This window comes from Opisthocomus hoazin, chromosome 10, assembly GCF_030867145.1.
Source record: "Opisthocomus hoazin isolate bOpiHoa1 chromosome 10, bOpiHoa1.hap1, whole genome shotgun sequence".
Lineage (NCBI taxonomy): Eukaryota > Metazoa > Chordata > Aves > Opisthocomiformes > Opisthocomidae > Opisthocomus > Opisthocomus hoazin.
In genome coordinates, this window is record NC_134423.1 from 24,031,520 (window position 1) to 24,046,325 (window position 14,806).

The window sequence follows — 14,806 nt, forward strand, 5'->3', positions numbered from 1 at the left end:
GAGTTAAACTCTGCCTGGAGTTTCCTTTGTGTCACTATTAATTGAAGGAAACACCACCAGCAAGGGTAGTGGGTCTGGGTGGGAATATGTGTCCATCTCCCTGTGTTCCTCGAGCTCCGGTGCTTCAGCAACGCTGCCACCGGCCAGATAGCCGGCGCACTGGGGCAGGTGGACCCGCCGGCGGGTCTGTCCCCAGGGTGTCCCTCCCGGTCTGGGTGCTCTCATGGGCACTGGTTGACTGCATCCAAGAGCTGGATGCTGGAGAGGAGATGGAAAAGGAGGTGGAAAGACTGGTCAAAATGCCCGGCGTGTGGCTGGGCTGCCCGGCTCGCTGCTGGCTGAAATGGCCGCGTTGCCAAAGCCAGGAATGTAGCACCACTCAGGCAGAGTCAAGATGTAAATATGAGCAGCCGGAGTGTCTGAGGTGGGTTAGTTCATGCTGAAATGGAGGGGTTTGCAAGAAGAGGTAAAATCAGCTCCATGTTTAGGAGGAGGGCTTGGAGCGAATGTCCAGTGCAGGGCCAAATGATCCAGCGTTCTCATGCTGTGCAGTTCTGTTTTCCAAAGTGTTTGCTGCTGAATATGAATTTAGCCTGAATACGCTTCAGCCTGACGGTTTCTGCCTTCCAGGGCAGAGCTCGCCACACGGCGTCAGCTCCTCTCGAGAGCACGGCTGGGCTTTTCCAGCCCTTGGTGGCCAGGCACAGCTCAAAGAGGAGCTTGTTTGTGGTTGAACCAACAGACCCGTGGCATGGTGCTTTGGGCAGAGAGCTGTCATGTCCCCCCCCAATCCCTTTCCCGTGCACACCCGACCTGGCTGCAAGCTGTTTTCCTTGATGCTGGCTAGGAGGAGCTTGGGAAAACCCCGTGCGGCTGGCACGCTGGGTGCCGAGGGTGGCACAGGGTTCTCATGGGTGCCCTGTCTCGGTGAAGGGGAAGCCCTCTCCAGCTTTCACCCCACCCAGGGAGACCAAAATGGGGTTTGTGCTGCAAAATACCTCTTCTTCCTGCCAAGTGCTGGCAGCCCCCAGTGCTTCCCAGTCCAGCTCTGCACCCCTCCGCCTGCCAGCCAGGGCTGGGGGCACTGCCAGGCTCAGGAAGACCCCAGCGGCCACCCGAGGGCCAAGGTCTGGCGTGGGGCCAGCCGCCGGACCCCCCCCCCACCGGAGCATCATCGGTGTGCCGTGGTGGCTCTCGCTTCCAGGCCGCTAATTAAGCACCTTTGGCTAACGAGGCCAGTCTCCTAACCCTGCTGTTCGCCCTCCCGCTGCTTGCCTGCATCCTGCACCCTGGGGTGGCTGGGGTACCCCCCTTGCTGCCCGCACCCCCCCCGCTGCCCGCACTCCCCCCCCGCTGCCCGGTCCCCGCCCCGGGGGCGGTCGGCGGAGCACGTGGGGCCGCGCGGGCCGGGCTGAGTCACCGCCCGCCCCGAGCCCCGCGGCCGAGCGAGCCGAGCCGAGCGGAGCGGAGTGGTGCGGGGCGGTGCGGGGCGGTGCGGGTCGGCATGGAGCCGGCGAGGCCGTGGCGGGCGCTGCTCGCCCTGGGGCTGGGGCTCTCGCTGCTGCTGGTCGTGGCCGGTGAGTGACGGAGTGCAGGGGATCCGGGGTGCCGGGGATCCGGGGTGCCGGGGAGCCAGGATGCCGGGGATCAAGTGTGCCAAGGATCAGGGGTGCCAGGGAGCCTGGCGTGCCAGGGATTAGGGGTGCCAGGGAGCCCGGGGTGACGGGGAGCTGGGATGCAGGGGAGCCCGGGGTGCAGGGGAGCCCAGGGTGCAGGAGATCTGGAGTGCTGGGGATCCGGGGTGCAGGGGGTCTGGGGTGCAGGGTTGTTCGGTGTGCAGGGGATCCAGGGTGACAGGGAGCTCGGAGCGCTGGGGATCCAGAGTGCTGGGGATCCGGGGTGCAGGGGGTCTGGGGTGCAGGGTTGTTCGGTGTGCAGGGGATCCAGGGCGCCAGGGAGCTCGGAGCGCTGGGGATCCAGAGTGCTGGGGATCCAGGGTGCAGGAGATCTGGGGTGCAGGGTTGTCCGTTGTGCAGGGGATCTAGGGTGCCTGGAGTGCTGGGGATCCAGAGTGCTGGCGATCCAGAGTGCTGGGGATCCAGGGTGCAGGGGATCTGGAGTGCAGGGGGTCCGAGGTGCATGGGATCCGGGGTGTAGAGCGAGAGATTTGGGGTGCAGGGTGAGAGGGTCCGGGGTGCCGTGCGCGGGGTGCAGGGCTGGCAGGTGCGCAGCCCCCAGGGCTGTTGATGCAGGAGTGAAGGAGCTCGGGCCCGCAGCCGCGTCCTTGCTCCCGAGTTGGGGATAGCTCAGGCAGGCTGTCCCATGGTTTCAGGCTTAGATAACCGTGCCCGCGGTGTAAACGGCTTCCCTGGGACCGCCTGGCACAGTGTACCGGGCTGGCCTGGCCAGGGGAACCCCAGGGAGAAGCAGCTCCATCATCACCTGGTGGGTGCTTCACTCCGAAAGGGATGGGCGAGAGCAGGGAAAAGGGGAGCAAAGCCCAAGTGCAGGCTCCAGGCCGGGGGGCAAAGGGCAGCAGGGAGGTGTGCCGTAAGGAAGGCCCTGTTTGTGCTCGCTCGCCCTGGGCAGAGGTGCCCATTTTGCCCTCGCGAGACAGGCTTGACCTGACCTCCCCCGGCCCCGCTGGGATGAGCCGTCCCAGTTTTCAGAGGATGTTATTTTTGCCTTCCAGCCAGCCTGTGGGTTCATATAAGCAAACATTTCCAAAAGCGGTAGCTGATCCTTGTTGCCTTGGTTCCTGACTGTCCAGCCTGTGACAGCTCTATCACTGACCAATGAAAAATGTGTGTGGGGAGGATGGAGATGCTGAACTGCTCCAAAACCAGGCCTGAAGCAGCCAAGAAATAGGAGAATCCAAACTACTTGTAGTGGAAAATGTGACCCGTGTGCTGCGCTGCTAGGCAGGGGGCTGGCTAGTGAGACCCATCACGCAAGGGATTATTCCTGGGAGGAGGTGAAAGGCAGTCAGTATAAAGCTGGGACCCATCCTGTTCTGACCTTGGGAGGAGCCCTTGCTCCTTTGCTGCTGTGTCCCACCCCAGAAACTCCTGCGTTGGAGGCAGCGCGGATGCTGGGGAGCACACGTTCGTTGGTGCTCCGTGCCTGGGGAAGCAGCTGGCTCCTGCTGCTGAACAGAAGCAGCTCTGTCTGCAGGGCCTTGGCCGGCTGCCGGGAAAGATCCTTGGGATGGGGCGGCTGGATGCGCCTGAGACCTGCGGAGGGGCGTGGGGCAAAGGCATCCCCACGTATCAGCACGAGCTCTCTCCTCCCGTGCTGTAGCTCATGGCAGCGCATTGATGGAGCATGAGGTCATGCAGAACAGGCTGGGCAGCGCAGGCAGCGACTTGAACCGCTGCCCAAGTTTTTCTGCCTCCCGAGGCTGGGCTAAGGGAGCTACAGCACCTTTTCGGAAAACTTCTTGCTGGCCTGTCTGCCACCAGTGTGTACCCTACAGATGTGGAGTGTCAGGAAGAGTAGGATTAACTCAGAGGAGCCCTGCTATTAAAAGACTAATGAGTAGGAGCTCACTGAGTAGTAGCTTAGGCTAATGAGAGCCGTGCTGTTTGGTGTGGGTCTGGGCAGCAAGCCCACAGCTCATTAACTTCCACCTTCTCCAGGGCAGGCAGGTAGTGGGGGTTATTCCTGGGTCTCCGTCTGAGTTCAGTCCTTGCTCTGACTCCTGCAGCGTGGCAGAGAAGAGCCTGGCATCGAGGGATGTGCTGTCCCAGTGCTTGGCGAGGAGTTATTGCGACTTTCAGCCAGATCTGTGGGAATCTGGTCTAGGTTTATGGAGAGTGTTGCCATCTTGCAGCTCTTGGGGAAGAATAAATTGGGGGTGGGAGGAGTTTCAGCCCGGCTCTTGCAATCTGATTCAGCACTGCAATGGGGAGCAGGTTGATGGGTGCGGTGGGTTGACCTCGGCTGGCTCACAGATGCTCACCCAGCCGCTCCCTCACTCCCCATCTGCAGCGAGGAGAAAAGAAGGTGAGAAAGCTCCAGCATGGGTCCTTCCCATGGGCCGTAGTTCTTCATGAACTGCACCAGCGTGGCACCTTTCCACACAGTCAATCAGGAACAGACTGCTCTGGCATGGAGTCCTCCATGGGCTGTAGGTGCATATCTGCTCCAGTGTGGTCCTCCATGGGCTGCAGGGAGACAACCTGCTTCACCATGGTCTTCTCCACGGGCTGTAGGGGAATCCCTGCTCTGGTGCCTGGAGCACCTCCTCCCCCTCCGTGTTCTCTTCCTGGGGCGTTTCTTTCACATTTTTCTTACTTCTCTCTCCCACAGCTGCTGCGCCGCGCTTTTTACCCTATGTGTATTGTCACAGAGGCAACACCAGTGTTGGTGGTTGGCTCAGCTTTGGGCAGAAGTGGGTCTGTTTTGGGGTTGGTTGGGTCTGACTGTCTCCATCATGGGAGCAGCTCCTGGTGTCTTCTTGCAGAAGACACACTTGCAGCCCCCTGCCACCGCCATCTCACCACATAAACTGAATACCATGGGAGATGCTGGAGGTGGATGAACAGGCAGGGAAGATGGTGCAGACCCACCAGTTCCCCGGGGGTCCCTGTCCATGGGCTGGAGCTGCCTGGTGGGAGCTGCTCGGAGTGAACGGAGCTCCAGCAGGCATCGTGTAGGGATGGACCATGTGCTCTCTCCACGCGTGTCTCCAACATCTGAGAACCGAGGCATGTGGGCTCCCCCTACAATGATTTTTTTTCAGTGTTACAAGTACAGACTTTCGTTCTCAGAACCCAGCCACGGGACCAGCCCCATTCGCTTGAATAATCCTGTCCTGCTCGTGCCTGAGCGAGCCCCAGCCTGGCCGCTCCACTTCCAGCTCAGCAGCGCATACACTTGATGCATCACAGACCAGGTTTTCCCCTGGCTTTGGTTTGACATGCGGGCTCTGTTAAACCCCTTTTTTAACGTGCCAGGGCAGCACAGGTCCTCTCATGCTCCTGGTCTCAACCATCGCTCTTGAACGCCGGTGGTCCCGCACGGGATCTGGCAGCTGGTCCTGCTGGGTGCTCCCCTCCCCGCGGCATCCGCAGGGGAGCAGCTCCTGCTGTCGAGGGTGCCTCTGTGCATCTGCAGGGCTGGGGCAGATGCCCACTGTGGGGATGGCCTGCAGTGACATGTGGCTTTTCTTCCAGGTGACTTCTGCGATGTAAACCACTGTCAGAATGGGGGCACTTGCCTGACGGGGATTAATGAGACCCCCTTCTTCTGCATCTGCCCAGAGGGCTATGTTGGGATTGACTGCAACGAGACGGAGAAAGGTGAGGTGCTGACACCAGCACGGAGGCCCTGTGAAGTCCAGGAATCTCGCAGCATGGCAGCGTGCCCTCGTCGTGGCCCTGCACCGCTGGCCCTGGGGTCCAGCCCTGCTGAGGGGCACATAGAACAGAGACTCGGGGAAGAGTGTGGTGACCTCCATCACTTGGGGGAAACGCGACGTCTTTGGGCAGCAACAGCCCACTCAGTGCTCTTATTCTCCACCTGTGCCCTATTAAAGCCATTTTCCCCCCCTTTCCCCTTCCCCAGGCCCATGCCACCCCAATCCTTGCCACAACAACGGCGAGTGCCAGCTGGTCCCGAACCGGGGGGATGTCTTCACTGACTACATCTGCAAGTGCCCCGCGGGGTATGATGGGGTGCACTGCCAGAACAGTGAGTACAGGGGGATCGAGAGGGCTGGGGGGCTGCTCTGCCGCTAAGGGCTTGGGGACCCCGCAGGCAGCAATGGGGAGGACAACTGGGGGGTGTTTGCAGCTGTGGCTGCGTTGGGCGCTAGGCTCTGTTGGGGACCACGGGCTGGTTTGGACCTTGCGGGGTAGAGGAAGGACCATGGCATGGGGACATGGCTGTGCCTGAGCCTTGCTCTGCACCTCTGGAGGGTCATGGTGCCTTGAGTAGTGGAACAAGGGGTGCCTTGAAGTTCAGCCTGCTCGATGCGGGCTCTCAGCCTTGCTGTGGCTGCGTGTCCCCATGCTGCCACGTGGCTGCAGTCAGTGGGGACATGGCTTAGGCATCTCCTTGGGTTAGAGCTTCAACCGATGCCACCGTATCAGCAGGGACCCTGCCATGGCCCTTGCTCAGAGGATGCCTCCCCCTCTTCCCGCTGCGCCGAGTGAGGGGTCTCCTCCCTGGGACTGGCTCTGGGGTCACCTTCTGACCCTCCCCGCTCTGTCTTCTAGACAAGAACGAGTGCTACTCCCAGCCTTGCAAAAACGGAGGCACCTGCCTGGACCTGGATGGTGACTACGCCTGCAAGTGTCCTTCTCCATTCTTGGGGAAGACCTGCCACGTCCGTAAGTCCCTGCCACCAGCTGTACAGAATTCCCTTTCCCTCCCTGTTCCCTACTGCTCTGTCCCTCACTGCTCGCATGCCCAGGCGAGATCTCACCAGCTGGGTTTAGGGGATCTGGAGAGCAGCCATGGGTGCCTGTGTGCCAGCTGCCCTTGGTGCCAGCAGGCCTGGTCCTGGTGGAGGGACAATCTCCAGGAAGGTGATGTCTCCTCTCTGGGGGAGGGGTCAGAGCAGCTCTTTTCCTACCCAGACCTCTGTGCTGTGAGAGGGGCTGATGGATGGTGTGGTTTTGGCTGAGGCAGGGGGACACACATCTTGGGGACAGCCAGGTCCTATGGCTCCTCCTTCCTCTGCCCTGTCCCTAGACAAGATGCAAAGGACCCCCCAGGTTTTCCTCCCTGGTCACCGTCTCTCTTTGGTCCCCACTGCTTCCAGGCTGTGCTGTTCTCCTCGGCATGGAAGGAGGAGCCATCTCTGATGCCCAGCTTTCGGCATCCTCTGTCCATTATGGCTTCCTTGGCCTCCAGCGCTGGGGGCCAGAGCTCGCGCGCCTCAACAACCACGGCATTGTCAACGCCTGGACCTCCAGCAACTACGACAAGAGCCCCTGGATCCAGGTACCCGCAGCGGGACTGGGTGTGCTGGTGTACTGTGCAGCCTCGGCAGCCACAGCTGGTCTTGCAGGGCTGCTCTCATGGGATTTCTCTGCTCCTGGTGGCAAATGCTGGGCTAAATTGCTGCAGCAGGGTGCCACCCAGGGGCATTTTGTGATGTGCCTGGAGAAAGCAAGGTCCCTGAGGGGAAGATGGGGACCTGGGGGGTGATCTGCCCTTCTCTGCCCACCCTGGTAAGCAGGGATGGAGGGATGGAGGGCTTTCACCCCAATGAAGACACAGCACCCTGGGCAGCCCCTCTCCCAGTCTCGATGCTGAGTGTGAGCCCACCCTCCCATCCAGGCTTGGTGGTGCTGGTGGGCGCAGGGGCTGTGCACCCTGTCTGCGCTGCGCCCCGCTCATGCTCATCTCCCGTCTCCCCTCCCCCAGGCCAACCTGCTGCGGAAGATGCGGCTGAGCGGGATCATCACGCAGGGCGCTCGCCGCGTCGGCCAGCCGGAATATGTCCGCGCCTACAAAGTCGCCTACAGCCTGGATGGGCGACAGTTCACCTTCTACAAGGACGAGAAGCAGGACGCAGACAAGGTGGGCTGCGATGCTCCACGGGGGGAGCCATGCTGGCTTCCCCCATCCAGAAGTTCTGTGGGCGCTGGGGGGGCTGTGAGCTGCGTCCCAAACTGTCCCCATGTCTGGGGAAGTGCTTGCAACCTGGGTCAAAGCCACGGTGGGAACCATCCTAGCAGCGAGGTGGCACAGGCGGTTCCAGTGCTGGGCAGTGCTCTCTGGCTCTGTTTAATTGACCATAATAAGCATAACCAAAGAAGCGGCGCTGACTTATTTAGGTCATTCAGATAACATCTGTATGGCTGACACGCTGTGGGAACCGAGCATGGTCTGGAAGTGCTAGTGAACGGCTTACGCAGCTCAGTGCTGTGCCTGCACCGAGCACGAGCCGACACTGTACCTCTGTCTTGAAGCAGGAATAGTCGCCGAAGGCAGCACTCTCCGCTCTCAGTTTTATGTGGAAATTGTCTTGTGGTTGTTTTTTGAGCATCCAGGGAGTGGCTGGGAATATCTGCCTTGCTTTAGAAAAAAGAAAAGTTCCTGTTGTTTCTGCAGCGGTGGAAAAAATGCAGGAAAACATCACCTGACTGTATTTATTGTGTTAAAAAGAAAGAAGCAAGCCACCTCTCAGCTTGTCGCAGTTTGGGGAGCGTTGCTGGAGCGGGAGGGATGTTATGCGCGAGGCTGCGGGAGGGCTGGGGCACTCAGCCCTGCTCGCCGTTGCAGGTTTTCCAGGGGAACGTGGACTACGGCACCATGCAGACCAACATGTTCAACCCGCCCATCACTGCCCAGTTCATCCGCATCTACCCCGTGATGTGCCGCCGTGCCTGCACGCTGCGCTTTGAACTCATCGGCTGCGAGATGAACGGTAAATGTCGGTGGCTCTCCCCTCCCCAGGGGCTGCAGGGGCAGGGCATCGCCCCCGGTACCGGTTCTGATCCCCCGGGGCAGGGGATTTGTCAGTGACTGTGTTTTCTCATGCCGGCTGCGTGATGCCTGGAAATGCCCACGGGCGCTTTTGGGGAGCACAAGCCGTTAATCCCACCAGCTCAGCCGGGCTCAAGCTGCGTTCTCACACTGCTAACACCTTCCCAAGCTGTCCCAGTTCCCGGCTGGGGTTTTTTATTGTGCCCCCTCCCCATCCGAGCTGTGAACCAGCTGCTTTGCCTGCCTTGCCTGCCGGAGAGCTTGAAAAGCACCAAGGATCAAAGTCCTCTGGTAAACAGGAGGGATGATTAGCCTGAGCCCTTTCTCTGTGCCTCCCGCATTCCTGCCCTGCGGCACGTCCCCAGCAGCTGAATGGGACCTCGTGCCGGGGTGGGAGTGGAGCCTTCTGGGGGCTTGGGTCGTGCCGTGCTGCTGCGTGGCTGCGGTGGCTGGGGATGTCTTTGCATTGCTCTCTTCGCCTGTAAAAGCACCCTCCTCTGCCTCCTGCCGAAACTGTCTGTCCTCCTGGGCCGTCCCTGCGTCCCTGCAGCAGGAGGCACTGTGAGCCAGGGAATGGCTGGGAGCTGAGCATCCCAGGGATCAGAACAACATCCCGGGGAACAGAACAACATCCCAGGGAATGTAACATCCCAAGGAACTAAACATCCCAGGGAACTGAACATCCCAGGGAACTGAACATCCCAGGGAACGGCGAGCGAGCTCCGGGTGGCGGAAAAGTGGGAATGCGGGGATGGTGCCTGCTGGGGCTGCGGGGTTTTGCTCACGATGATGCTGTGGACTCTTTCCTTTTCACCGCCTGTATAAACCGTTGTGTTACAGTGTATTTCAACACGGCAGGTTGCTCGGAGCCTCTGGGCATGAAATCCCGCCTGATCTCCGACCAGCAGATCTCAGCCTCCAGTGTCTTCAAGACCTGGGGCATCGACGCCTTTACCTGGCACCCCCATTACGCTCGCCTGGACAAGACGGGCAAAACCAACGCCTGGACGGCGCTCCACAACGGCCAGTCCGAGTGGCTGCAGGTGGGTCTCCGTGCCCTCCCTCCATAACCCGATTTCTCCTCCCCAGCTCCTCCAGCCGTGCCTGGGGCCACCTCCTGTGCCACGGTAGCTGGAAGCAGGCTGGGCATGGTGGGAGAGACCAGGCAGAGCCCCAGGACGGTGCAGCCGGAGCCTTGCCGTGGGGCACACAGCCTGGCGGTGCTGTCCCCAAGCTGTGATTGCTGGGGCACATCAGGATGGAGCTGCAGCCACCGGTTCTAACAGCGATGCTGGAGCGCTGGGTCACAAACGTTGGTGCCCGTAGGGACAGGGACAGGGTGGTGCCGTGTCTGTGGACCTTGTGGGGTGCACCGAGCCTGCAGCACCCCAGCTTGGCATCATTCCCTTGGGAAGGCTTTCGACACAGTCTCCCATGATATCGTCCTAGGGAAGCTGAGGAAGTGTGGGCTGGATGAGTGGTCGGTGAAGTGGATAGAGAACTGGCTGAATGGCAGAACTCAGAGGGTTGTCATCAGCGGCGCTGAGTCTAGTTGGAGGCTGGTAACTAGTGGTGTCCCTCAGGGGTCAGTACTGGGCCCAGTCTTGTTTAACTTCTTCATCAACGACCTGGATGAAGAGTTAGAATGTACCCTCAGCAAGTTTGCTGATGACACCAAACTGGGAGGTGTGGTAGATACACCAGAAGGCTGTGCTGCCATTCAGCGTGACCTGGATAGGCTGGAAAGCTGGGCAGAGAGGAACCTGATGAGGTTCAACAAAGGCAAATGCAGGGTCCTGCACCTGGGGAGGAACAACCTCATGCACCAGTACAGGCTTGGGGTGGACCTGCTGGAGAGCAGCTCTGCAGAGAGGGACCTGGGCGTCCTGGTGGACGACAGGTTAACCATGAGCCAGCAGTGTGCCCTTGCTGCCAAGAAAGCCAATGGGATCCTGGGGTGCATCAAGAAGAGTGTGGCCAGCAGGACGAGGGAGGTTCTCCTTCCCCTCTACACTGCCCTAGTGAGGCCTCATCTAGAGTACTGTGTCCAGTTCTGGGCTCCCCAGTTCAAGAAAGATGAAGAGCTACTGGAGAGAGTCCAGCGGAGGGCTACGAGGATGATGAGGGGACTGGAACATCTCCCCTACGAGGAGAGGTTGAGGGAGCTGGGCTTGTTCAGCCTGAAGAAGAGAAGGCTGCGAGGGGACCTTATAAATGCCTACAAATATCTGAAGGGTGGGTGTCAGGAGGATGGGGCCAAGTTCTTTTCAGTGGTGCCCAATGACAGGACAAGGGGCAATGGGCACAAACTGAGGCACAGGAAGTTCCGTCTGAACATGAGGAAGAACTTCTTCCCTCTGAGGGTGACGGAGCACTGGAACAGGCTGCCCAGGGAGGTTGTGGGGTCTCCTTCTCTGGAGATATTCAAGACCCGCCTGGACAAGGTCCTGTGCAGCCTGCTGTAGGTGACCCTGCTTCAGCAGGAGGGTTGGACTAGATGACCCACAGAGGTCCCTTCCAACCCCTACTATTCTGTGATTCTGTGTTTCTGTGAAGTACCATCTCGGCCCGGGGTGACCGTCCCACGACCCTCCAGCTGCCCGGAACACCATGTTTCTGTTTTGCAGGAAAAAATCAGGTTTGCTTTTCTCTTCCCAGTCTGGAATGGGAACAAATAGTTTTGAAATTTCCTTCTCAGTTTCCTTTCCTCTCCTGTTTTTATACTTTTCACATGATTTCATGACATAATGGGACAAAGCAGTTTAGATGTTTGTCCCACTTTTTATTTGGGAAATGATTAAAAGCAGCTGCTCCTCAGCCCTAAATAAACCAGCTTATCAAGACGTCTGCTGATGGGCTTGGGATGACACGCTGAGTTGGGCTGTCGCACTGCAAGCTGCCTGTTTGCAGGTGTGTGTATAGATTTACATGTGTTCTCATGTATGTGCACGTATATGTGTAGGCATATAGCTAGTACTGCCCTCGACGAGCATAAAATAGGAACTAAACGAAGGAGACTTTCAGCTCATTTGCTGGGTTACCCGGCAGTGTGCCAGCAGCAGAAGATCAGTGTGGCAGAGTAAAGAGAATAGAAACCATCTCACTTACAACCCAAATGTCAGACCGCGCTGAGCTGCATATTTTCTCAGCCAGAATCACTTTCCACTGAAATGCATTTCCTCTGGGAATCCTTTATTTTTTTTTAAATTGAGATCTTTTTGCCCTCATTCCCACATTGACCTTTTCAGCAAAAAATGTTGGAGTGGCAGCAGAGGGGAAGAGAGCTGAGACGGTGGGGTTTGTGTCCCGCTTCAGTTTGCTTGGAGGGGTGCTGCGAGTGTTAAAGGGTCAAATATTTCACAGCAGTGTTTTGTGAGTCGCTCTGGCACTGGGGCAGGGGTCGAGCGGTATTTTCTCTGCTCTTGACCCCCGAGGGCTGGCATGTCCTGGCTTCCTCCAGGACAAGCAAGATGCTCTGGGGTGGGAGCACTGCTCCTGCGAGGATCCTCGACGAGCTTTGTCTCTCTGGCAGATTGACCTCCGGGACCAGAAGAAGGTGACTGGCATCATCACGCAAGGAGCCCGTGACTTTGGGCACATCCAGTACGTGGCAGCCTACAAAGTGGCCTACAGTGACAATGGCACGTCCTGGACCCTCTACCACGACGGCCAGACAAACAGCACCAAGGTGTGTGGGGCAGGGCAAGGTGGGCAGCGACGTCCTGGGGCTCGGGGATGCCGCCGTGGGGAGGGATGGGATGGCGACACGGGGGTCCCGGTGGTGCTGACACCTTCCTTTCCCCCCCTTAGATCTTCCATGGTAACAGCGACAACTACTCGCACAAGAAGAACGTGTTCGACGTGCCCTTCTATGCCCGCTTCGTCCGCATCCTGCCCGTGGCCTGGCACAACCGCATCACCCTGCGCGTGGAGCTGCTGGGCTGCGACGAGTAGGCGCCCAGGGAGAAGGACGGGGCTGCTCTTCCCCGCCGCCCGGCCCGCGCCCTGCCTGCCCCTGCCCGCTCCTGCTCTGACCTCACACCCCGCTCTCCGCGTCCCCGAAGTCGGGAGGCGGCCAGGAGGGCTCCCCTGCCCCGTGTTGGCGCTGGGGACGCAGCACTGCACTTTATGGGGCCCTTGCAGGTGGGATGCAGGGACGGCTCCTGCCCTTTCGCCTCACTAGCCAGGGGGGAGACCCCCTCCTGCGACTGGGGCTTCCTTGGGGGACCCCATCCTGCTAATAGGGCTTTGCTGGGGGACCTCATCCTGCAACTAGGGCTTGGCTGCATCCTCCCAGCTAAGCCTGGAGGCAAATTTTCTCCCCCTTTTTGCTTCTGCTTCCAGCAGAGAGGCTGCAGCCAGCGGCAGTCCCCAGCCTGCACTGGGGCTTGGGGCTCAGCAGTTTTGGGGGGCTTAGGGCAGGCACCCCAGGCTCGCAGCCTTTGGCGTTCCAGCTGCTCCCCGCACGGCTGCAAGCAGGGGCTTCGAAAAACCTACTTGGCTGTTGTCCCCTGCCCGTTTCTCCAGGCCCTGGGTCTCCTTGCCTGCGGTGTCAGCGCTGCATAGTGCGAGGGGAGTGATGAGACGGCTCCTATCAAGAGGCACCGGGTCCCCACTGCCGGTGGCTCTACCCGCTGGGCGCTCCCGGCAGGCGCCGCACTGGCGTTTTGGCAGGCGCTGCCCATTCCTCTTCCCGGGATGCTGGCTCCAGCATCCTGCAGGCATTGCCACTGTCCCCACCTTACTGCCGTTTGGGGTGCCCGGAGGTCCCATGTCCCCAGAGCCGAGTGATGACCGGGGGAGCTGCGGTCTGGTGGTGGGGGAGAGAAGTTTTGTAGCCACAAAGGTGCAGAGGAAAGGTGGGGAAGGTGGTGGTTAAGCCACCCAGATGCCGTGGGCAGAGAGCTGTGCCGTGAGCCTTTTTGTAACCTGATTTTTTTCCCTTGCTGTGGGGTGGAGGGGAGGCTCTTGCAATGCCTGAGCCCTTGGGATTAGCGGTAGGGGACGAGTGAGACCTGGCACTGGCAAGTGGGAGTGCGGGCAGGGTGTCCGGGCGGCGGCGCTGGCGGCGATGCTTCCCCGCGTGCTGGGACGCGAAGCAGCCGTGGGGCCGGGCCGGCAGTGGGTTCGCTTTGGCAAGCGCCTAGGGAGCCCGGGTGGGACGGCAGCAGCGGCCCTGCTCTGGGCTGTCTCTGACAGTATTAAAACCAGCTGAAACTCTGAGGCTGTCGGCTTGGCTGCTCTGTGTCTCCCCAAGAGCCACTTCCCAAAGCCCGGCAGGTCTGGCGAGCCCCCAGCATCCCCTCTGAGCCCCCTGCCTCCCGTCCTGACCCTGCACCTCCTGCCTTCGCAGACCCTTCTAGCTCCCATCCCTGCCCAAAAAACAGGGTACCAGGGCTTTGTACATCTTCCCCACTGCCTCCACCCCGGCGCAGCTGCTGGAGTCTGCGCTCACAGCTGGCCAAGTGCAGCGGGATGGGACTTGGGGAGGGGAAGCCGCTATCGGCACCCCACGCCCTAAGTCTCCTCCTTTGGCTTTGATCCTGGAGCAAATCCCCCAGGTTGGAGCAAAACCCTCCCTCCAGCCCAGCGTGTTCCCGGGGTGCGCGGGACCTGTGGGTTTTGCCAGGGCTGGCCGCAGGGGTGCTCCCAGCAGAACCCCCCCAGCAGGGCAGGGGGATGGGTGCTGCTGGAGCAGGATCCCCCTGTGTTGACGATGGGGTCCCTGGTAGGGAAGGAGTACTGGGGTGAACAGGACAGATCTGCCACACTGAGCAGGGACCCCTGAGGTTGGCACAAATGGCCCAGGGCCACCTGCATCCCCCTGCAGCTCTGGACAACCTCCATACACGTTCCTGCTGCCAGTAGTGCCCTGCTCGGCCGTGCATCCCCTCCTCGGGCCCTGCCCGTGGGAGGTGGGCTGCTGCCTGACCCCGTGGGTGCCAGCCTGGGCATCAGAGGGGCTGGGGGGCTGCTTGCAGAGACCGGGCAGAATTCATTGCAGCCGTGGCTGCTTGGAGACAAACAGCAGCCACAGCTAGAGCCAGGGATGGCGGAGGGGGGACAGTTCAGCCCCATTCATCTCCAGACATGCCACACTTATCACCGGGAAGCTGGGGCAGAGATAAGAGCAGCTTGCTCCGAGTCCAGCCAAGACAGCCCTGAGCCGGGGGCACAGCAGAGGCTCCACGGGGAGGGTGACAGGAGCAGACGCCACGCGTCAGAGCAGGGGACACATCCTTAGCACCCAGCCACTGCTTGCCCCTGGCCGTTGCCCCCTCAAAGCAAGCCCCACTGATGGATCCTGAGCCCCTTCCCAGCTCTGTGGTGTTTCCTTCCTCCTGAGCCCCAGGACAGGGGGGTT

At 60.2% G+C, this 14,806-nt stretch overlaps 1 protein-coding gene across 2 annotated transcripts; it reads left to right on the forward strand.

Moving 5' to 3' along the window:
- Positions 1 to 1,417: 1,417 nt before the first annotated feature.
- Positions 1,418 to 13,665, forward strand: MFGE8 (milk fat globule EGF and factor V/VIII domain containing). Of its 2 annotated transcripts, none has more exons than XM_075431959.1 (10): positions 1,418 to 1,577; positions 5,178 to 5,303; positions 5,569 to 5,694; positions 6,222 to 6,335; positions 6,770 to 6,951; positions 7,378 to 7,533; positions 8,239 to 8,383; positions 9,283 to 9,485; positions 11,975 to 12,130; positions 12,253 to 13,665. In XM_075431959.1, exons 1-10 carry the CDS (start codon positions 1,505 to 1,507, stop codon positions 12,394 to 12,396), a joined length of 1,425 nt encoding a protein of 474 aa, XP_075288074.1. In that variant the 5' UTR covers positions 1,418 to 1,504; the 3' UTR covers positions 12,397 to 13,665. The 2 variants fall into 2 exon arrangements, with proteins under 2 accessions (XP_075288074.1, XP_075288075.1); XM_075431960.1 differs by having other exon boundaries at positions 9,301 to 9,485.
- Positions 13,666 to 14,806: the final 1,141 nt, after the last annotated feature.